General features: G+C 40.1%; 1 protein-coding gene across 2 annotated transcripts; it reads right to left on the bottom strand.

Moving 5' to 3' along the window:
- Positions 1-3,353: 3,353 nt before the first annotated feature.
- LOC117574390 (protein PF3D7_1417600-like) lies at positions 3,354-7,545 on the bottom strand. Of its 2 annotated transcripts, none has more exons than XM_052006929.1 (2): positions 3,546-7,545; positions 3,354-3,510 (listed from the first exon to the last, which is right to left on the bottom strand). In XM_052006929.1, exons 1-2 carry the CDS (start codon positions 7,421-7,423, stop codon positions 3,450-3,452), a joined length of 3,939 nt encoding a protein of 1,312 aa, XP_051862889.1. In that variant the 5' UTR covers positions 7,424-7,545; the 3' UTR covers positions 3,354-3,449. The 2 variants fall into 2 exon arrangements, with proteins under 2 accessions (XP_051862889.1, XP_051862893.1); XM_052006933.1 differs by having other exon boundaries at positions 3,354-4,789; positions 5,270-7,545.

Genomic DNA, 7,545 nt, shown 5'->3' with positions numbered 1-7,545 from the left:
CCAATAAAGAAAATATGTACATTCATATAACAGCAGATGCGGAAGTTCATTCTGCTGCAGCGTGTAAAAAATCTTTTTGCACATAATTCAAATAATCATTTATACAGAATGTGCTTTAAGTTCAATTGCTCTTTTGGTATTCACCAAAACACTTACAAACACTCGAGTATTCGAATTTTATTTGGCAATAAGGCTACAAATTAGCTGCAGGTGGTAAAGGTAAGAACTACTTGAGTTGTGGGTCGCCACTTTCTTCATCTTCCTCTCTCTCTCTCTCACTCTGTGTATTTTTCTCGCCCTTTGCCCTTTGCTGTGCTCTTTCTTATGTGATTTGAACCCTTTACTTATGAAAATTTAATCCCAACACTGTCGAATGTCAGACGCCCGTCGTTAATAAACATTTGCTGGCATCCCTCGTTGTTCGTATCAATTGCTTCATCGTCATCCATCCGCCTCCATTATCATCATCATCATCATCATCATCATCAGCAGCAGCAACAGCAACAGTATCATCGCTGTCATCATCAACATCAGCTTCATCATCAATGTCATCATCATTGTGCTTAAAGTTTTGCCTGCCTGCCACTTTCAGTCGACTTTTAGTGTGGGCCTCATTTTCAACGTTTGTTTATTTAATGATTGACCGCAGGGAGCTGATGACCATGCCGGATGTGCGCCAGCCAACCTCCTCTTCTCATCTCCTTTGCTTTTCTCTGTGGATTTCTTCTTCAAATGTTCGGTCGGCAGTGTGGGCGTGTCTTGAATATTTACTTGAATTTGATTAGAGCCTTCGCTTTGGTTATCTAGTTGGGTGTCAGATATTGAGAGCAAACCACTGGCCACCTGATGATGAACTCAATTAATCATTTACCGGGTATTAGAAGTCCATGCAGACGTGCTCGAAAATTGAAGTGGGACACACTCAGTTTCAAATGCATTTGAGTGCAAAACGCCAAACGTCAAAACACGAATTCGCCGCGTTAAATAACTGATATACATAGATGCCATTATTTTATGAACCGTCTGTGGATGTGGAATGAATGTTTTTGTCAGCTCGTGATGGATTCGACAGTATTGGCATTTGCATGATGAACAGAAAACAGATGTTGCCAGTCCCAAAGGCAGCGGCAGAAGCAGAGGCAGAGGTCGGGCAGCTGCCCCATAACGGACAAACCCACAAGGGTCCCATCAAAACTCAATTACAGTGCCGACAACGCCCCACAAAAAGGGGCGCGTCTTTTGTTCGAGGGCGTCAAGTTTATTAAATTTTTGTATTTGTGCTTCAAACAACAGCCATCCGGACAGCGGCGACACCTGACGGCTAAATTGTCAACAAAAGTTGCAGCTGACAAGGCGCCAAAAAGCTCCAAAATGAGACACAAACAATGAGCAAAACGAAAACAAAAACACAATACAAAATGAATAAAAAATAATGTGAAATATGCTTTGCAGCAGCCTGATGACGGACTACGTAAGATTTAATCTGCTGCAACTAACATAGAGCACAGACTTTGAAGCCTTAGAAACTCGATGTCTTGGATCATTCACTAAAGAACGAATTAAAATTGAGTAAAGTGAATGAAATGAACATATTCGCCTTTATAGTTAGTTTTTGTTCAGTTGTTCACTTTTGATCTGTATTTCGTTCTTATTCAGTTGTTCACTTTAGCTCTTTAGTTCTTTTTCAGTTGTTCACTTGTGATCTTTAGTGCTTTCATGCTAGGTTATTTACTTCTAGAGTTCGTTCTTGTTCAGTTGCTTTATTTTTGTTGTTTAGTTCGTTTTATTTTTAAGCTGTTCACTTCTAATCTTTAGTTTGCTCTTTTTCAGTTGTACCCTTTCGCTCATTAGTTAATACAAAACTAGTTCACTTGTGCTTAATATAACCTCAATATACCCTGTAAAACGCGACTTAAACACTAGCAACCCTTTCGCATGTCGTTTAACTACGAGGTAAGTGCAGCAAAAAATGTTGCAACGCTTTTAGTTGGACGCCGGACGCCGACATCGGTTAGACGGAAACGGATCTGTAAAACAACGGGATTGCTTTTTTTCCTGTTTTCATTTCCCATTTCCCATTGCCCAATTCCCTTTTCCTTTTCCCTTTTCCCTTTACTACCCGCATTCGCATGCTGTTGAGTATTTTGTATTGCATTTCGTGTTAGTTTTCATAGTTTTGGATCTCTGGCATTTCATGGCCAGCCTTTGGTGAAATTTTTCACAAAGTTTCGCGAATTGTTTGTTGTGTGTACGTCAGTGCGAATTATTTGTTGCACCAGCTGATGGCAACAATTTGAATTTAATTATTAAAAGGTTTTAGCGAAATTACCCGATTGCAATAATATAAATTATCAACTTTTTTAATAATTATTCATTATTTATTGGCTATTATCGCAGTGATACATTTGTGACACTCAAAAATGAATTCAAACAAGTAAGAAAGTTACAGTCGAGTGTGCTCACTGTGAGATACCCGCTACCCATTTTTAATAAAGGCAAAATATTGCGGTATCATTTTCAAAATATACCGAAAATACTAACAAATACTAAAAATATATCAAATGGTATATTTGGTATATCGATATAGTACACCATTCAAAATATACCATAGACGGCACAATATTCCAGATTGTCGGATAAAGCAACTCAGGCCCCCAGTAAAAAGGCGTTTTTGTATATTTATTTAATACCTTTCACAATTTTTATCTAATCGCAATCAAATTTTCAGGAATTACAACTACTATACTTGTTATTGTATATACCAAAATTCTCTAGCTTTAAAATAACGCTTGCTTTTCGATTTTTTTGATTTGCGAGGGCGGAAGGGGGCGTGGCAAAATTTGAAACAAACTTGATCTGCGTGCAAACATAACAAATACTGTCGAAAATTATAGCTCTATCTCTTATAGTCTCTGAGATCCAGTGTTTCATACGGACAGACGGACAGACACTCAGACAGACAGACGGACATAGCTAGATCGTCTCGGCTATTGACGCTGATCAAGAATATATATACTTTATAGGGTCGGAGATGCCTCCTTCTACCTGTTACATACATTATCTGCCGGCACAAAGTTATAATACCCTTCTACCCTATGGGTAGCGGGTATAAAAATAATAAATAATAATTTTTGGAATTTCATCTTTGAGAATATCATTAAGAACTGACCAAGAGCCGGATTAGCATATTCCCAATGCTAATTTGAGCGTTACTTCATTAAGTAATCTCAAGAATATCTTGGTTTTAAATTTGTCTTACAAATTGTGCTAATTACAATTGATGGTAATATATGTTAGTATATGAAATTTTAAATTAAAGTACTCTAATGGATAGAATAAAAACAAACCAGCGGTAAGTTTTCTCTGTTTAAATTATATTACGACATACAAAAATTTATGCTAAGATGATTACACCAATAATTCGTCATCAGATATTAAAAACATATTTATCATATTGTTAAACCAAATACTAACTGAGTTTCTTTCGTGTTAAGGGCAGAAACTTGGTGGCTTTGGGTCGCAAAAAAATGTCATCGCCCAAGATATCGTGATCAGTGGGCACATAAGGCATGGCTGAGATCGGTGTCTTCTCCTGAATCAACTGATAGCAATACTCGGCAATCAGATCCTTCAGCAGTTTATTGAAATAGCTGCGCACATAGTTCCTAACGACATCTGGAACGCGAGTCAAATCAAAAGCATCACGACAGTAGTGTAAATTCGGCAATATTTGAGGTATTTGTCGCATGAGCTGCTCCAGTTGCGAGCGCAAAACTGCCATCGACACAATAAAGTCCGAGCGATCCGGAAAGAAGAAGCATTCGATGCGACAACGTGGCATCTTTGGCGTCGGATCGCAGCCGGGAAGATTGAACTCGGCACGCACAAAGAGTTGGACATCCAGCCGAGCGAATAGGCGAAAGAGTATCTGCAGATGCCGTTCATGGGGAATGGGACGCGAGTTCACGCGTCGAATCAGACTGCCCAAATTGTGGAACGCTTGCTTGGCATCAACGCTTGATAGTTTGTCTTCTATTAGCTGACGAGCTCGATGCGAAAATGTCTTTGGCACTGCAACTGGATGTTGCATCATGCGTTCGAATTGCGTTGAATTTGCATCCAGAATGGTCTGTGAGTTGGGTATCAAACAGTCTATTGTGGACTCGTCGATCCTTCCTTCCGACTCGGATTGCAATAGCTGCGGGGGCCACAGCTCGTAACAATAATTGGGATCGTAGTCGTCATCATCCTGTTCATACAATACGAGCATATTGTTTTGCCTAGGCATTGCATCACCTGCTGAACTCATGTCACGCTCGTAATTCTCCTCGAGAGCCTTGAGAGTGATCACTTCTTTTGGCTTGTGTATCACTACATAATTGCGATGCTTCGAATTGAGCCCGGCTGTGACCCATTGAGGCTTCCTAGTTTCCGTCACTAAAGACTTGCAGCTCGATCTCTTTTGCTTCACTCGGACATCCCACGTTCCGCCGCTGGAGAGCATCTTGTCCGGCTGTGATTTCGAGAAGATTCTTGACTGACGACGCCCTCGATATGAATATTGCGAGCAGGAGCTAATCGAACGTTGATATACCGGCGGTATTTGTGGTCGATTATTGAGCTGCTGCTCTTTAAAGAGGCTTGATTGACTTGTTTCATTTACAGCCTGCTGACTTTGCAGAGATTTCTTCAGTCGCCTGTCAATTTGGAACTGTTTTAGTCTCTCTTTGTACTCTTTGTTGAAATTCGGAATAGTCGGCTTATTGACTTGTTTTTGAACTTCCTTGACCTCTCTTACGTCCTCAATCGGCACGTCTTTAATGTCCTTCAGCTCATCTTGCAGCAGTTCAGAGACATCATTTGATTGCTTCCTCGTATGTTTATAATTGTCCATTTCCTCTCGTGGCTCCAGATCATTTAAATGATGCTCTAACGATTCCACAATCTGCCTACTATCGGTTATCTTCTGAATATTTTCGACATCACATGGTTCGGGTGGGCTGTGAACTGGCTGTGAATATTGCGAGCAGGAGCTAATCGAACGTTGATATATCGTCGTGTGTCCGCGTATTTGTGGCCGATTGTTGACTTGCTGCTCCTTAAAGAGGCTTGATTGACTTGCTTCATTTGCAGCCTGCTGACTTTGCAGAGATCTCTTCAGTCGCCTGTCAATTTGGAACTGTTTTAGTCTCTCTTTGTGAATTTTGTTGAAATTCTGAGTAGCTGGCTTCTTGACATAATATATGACTTGGTTTTCAACTTCCTTGACCTCTCTTACGTCCTCAATCGGCACATCTTTAATGTCCTTGAGCTCATCTTGCAGCAGTTCAGAGACATCATTTGTTATCTTCTGAATATTTTCGACTTCACATGGTTCGGATGGGTTTTCTAACTGCTCAAGTCTACAATTGCAAGTCACTTCTTGAGGGAGTTCATCTTTTGACTTCTCTTGAGAGTTCTCTACTGCCAACAAATTTAGTTCAGATGATTTCATGAGCTGATCTAAATTTTCATTGGTTTGCTTCTTGTGCTTTGAATTAAGGGCCTCATTTGCAATCTGCTCCTTTTCAAGAACTTTCAGTCGTCTGTTAATTTGAAACTGTTTAAGCATTTCCTTATGCAATTTGTTGAAGGTTTGAAGAGTTGGTGGTTTCTTGACAGTTTCGTTAAACTCCTCAGGTGGTTTCCACATATCTATTGGATTCCATTGAAACGAGTCGCGAATTATTGCTTTTTTGGCTTCGTTTGATAGGAGTTTGTTGATCTTTTGCTTTTCGATTTTTGAGTTATTGATCAGATCAGACGTTTTCATATGGCCTTCCTGTATGATTGTCTCCTTAACCTGTTCAACGCTTGCAATGTTTTCCTTCTTCTCATCTTGAGCTTCGTCAGCGATAATTGTACGCAGCTCAGATGATGCTTTGATCTGCAAAATAGTTGAACTGCTGAGTAATTGTTGTGGCATATTCTTCATCGCATTTCGTAGGAGTTCCTCGATCTGTTCAACTTTCTCAATACTATGAAGCTTTGATTCAATTGGCGGCAGTTCCTCGTTGTGCTCAACGTGGTTCGTACTTTGAAGCTCTGTTTCAGTTGAAGGTTGTTGCTCAGCTAATTCCATAATCTGCTCAACATTATCGATGTTTTGTTGGATGTTTTGGTGCACGATTTGTGCAAGAGGCTGTGGTTGCTCAACACTATTTGCATTTGACTGAGAGAGTTCCTCGATTTCACTATTGACGATCTCTTTAGGCACCTTCTCGGCATTATTTAAATGCTGATCAGACGTTTCCATAATCTGCTCAATGTTTTTATTGTTTTGCTGAATAATTGGCTCCTCAATCTTTTCAATACTAGCATTGATGTTCTCCTTATCCTCTTGAGGAACTTGCTCCACCTTATTAGAGAGCAGTTCAGCTGATAGTTCTTCGTTGTGTTCAACCTTGTCCATAACATGAGGCTCCGTTTCAGTTGCAGGTTGTTGCTCCACAATCTGCTTAAAGTTATCGATGTTTTGTTGGATGCTTGGGTGCACGATTTGAGAAAGAGGCTGTGGTTGCTCAACACTATTTGCATTTGCTTCAGATAGTTCCTCGATTTGGTTATCGACAATCTCTAGAGACACTTCTGAGGTTGCAGCATTTATCTGCCGATTTGTAGATATATTTTTCAATTGTAGTGGATATATTTCAGCCGTTGCATTACGAGCTGGGATCTTGACCTGTCGACTTTTGCCACTGCCAGTTGCTTCGATTTTTGGTTGATGCGGGTCTCCAGTATATTGGAGGGATAATCTTTTGCCTTTGCATTTTATTTCAACGACTGCATTTGATTTGTTTTTTGACAATCGAATGATATTCTTCTTTAGCGAGGCATTCATAAAAGCATCCTCCAGATGAATGTAGCCCGAGCAACAGATCAAAGCATAATTATTTGGCTTTTGTGGGTTCACAAAGAGTTCGCGTTCGGATGCCGTCAGACTTGTTACACCGAGATGAAATTGATCCTCAATCATATAGGCATGGATATTGAACATATCATTCATGTGCGAGTTGCTGCCCCTGGGTGTGATTAGCAACACGATCTTGCTTAGCAAAGGGACACAGAAGAGTTTGCGCAATAAACGATCCTGATCCGAGCCTTGGCCGTTGTTGTCGCCCAGCATTTGCGGTTTCACGAAGCGCTTTGAGACTATCATCGGACTAGGATGCAGCACTTTGGTCACATAACGTGCAGCAAATGCCGTAGGCCGTGGTAAACGGATGGATCTAATGGATCTTGTCATTTCAGAATTCCGTTTCGTTTGCGAATCGAGCTCGGATGGCATGTCATTGTACATTGCACCCATCAAATGACAGAATCCCTCGTCCATGCTGCGACCTTCATTAGTTACCTTTGCTGAATCACCATTTGAGTCACACATTGTAATTTTAATTAAAAAAAACTGAAGAATTTAGTAATGAATTAAATGAAATTTTTTTGTCTTTATTTCAAATTTTGTTAAAATGTAAAATGAACTGTTTGCTTAAAATGTTGGAACTGAAA

The sequence above is a fragment of the Drosophila albomicans genome, chromosome X, assembly GCF_009650485.2.
Source record: "Drosophila albomicans strain 15112-1751.03 chromosome X, ASM965048v2, whole genome shotgun sequence".
NCBI lineage: Eukaryota > Metazoa > Arthropoda > Insecta > Diptera > Drosophilidae > Drosophila > Drosophila albomicans.
Note: the sequence above shows the minus strand (reverse complement) of the source record. Positions and strands in the feature narration are given on the sequence as shown.

Excerpts from the sequence above, each read along its gene's own strand:
- LOC117574390 (XM_052006929.1), bottom strand. The coding sequence starts at position 7,423 with ATGTGTGACTCAAATGGTGATTCAGCAAAGGTAACTAATGAAGGTCGC. Across the intron at positions 3,511-3,545 it reads TATGTGCCCACTGATCACGA|CCACCAAGTTTCTGCCCTTA; the intron begins TATCTTGGGCGA and ends TGCGACCCAAAG.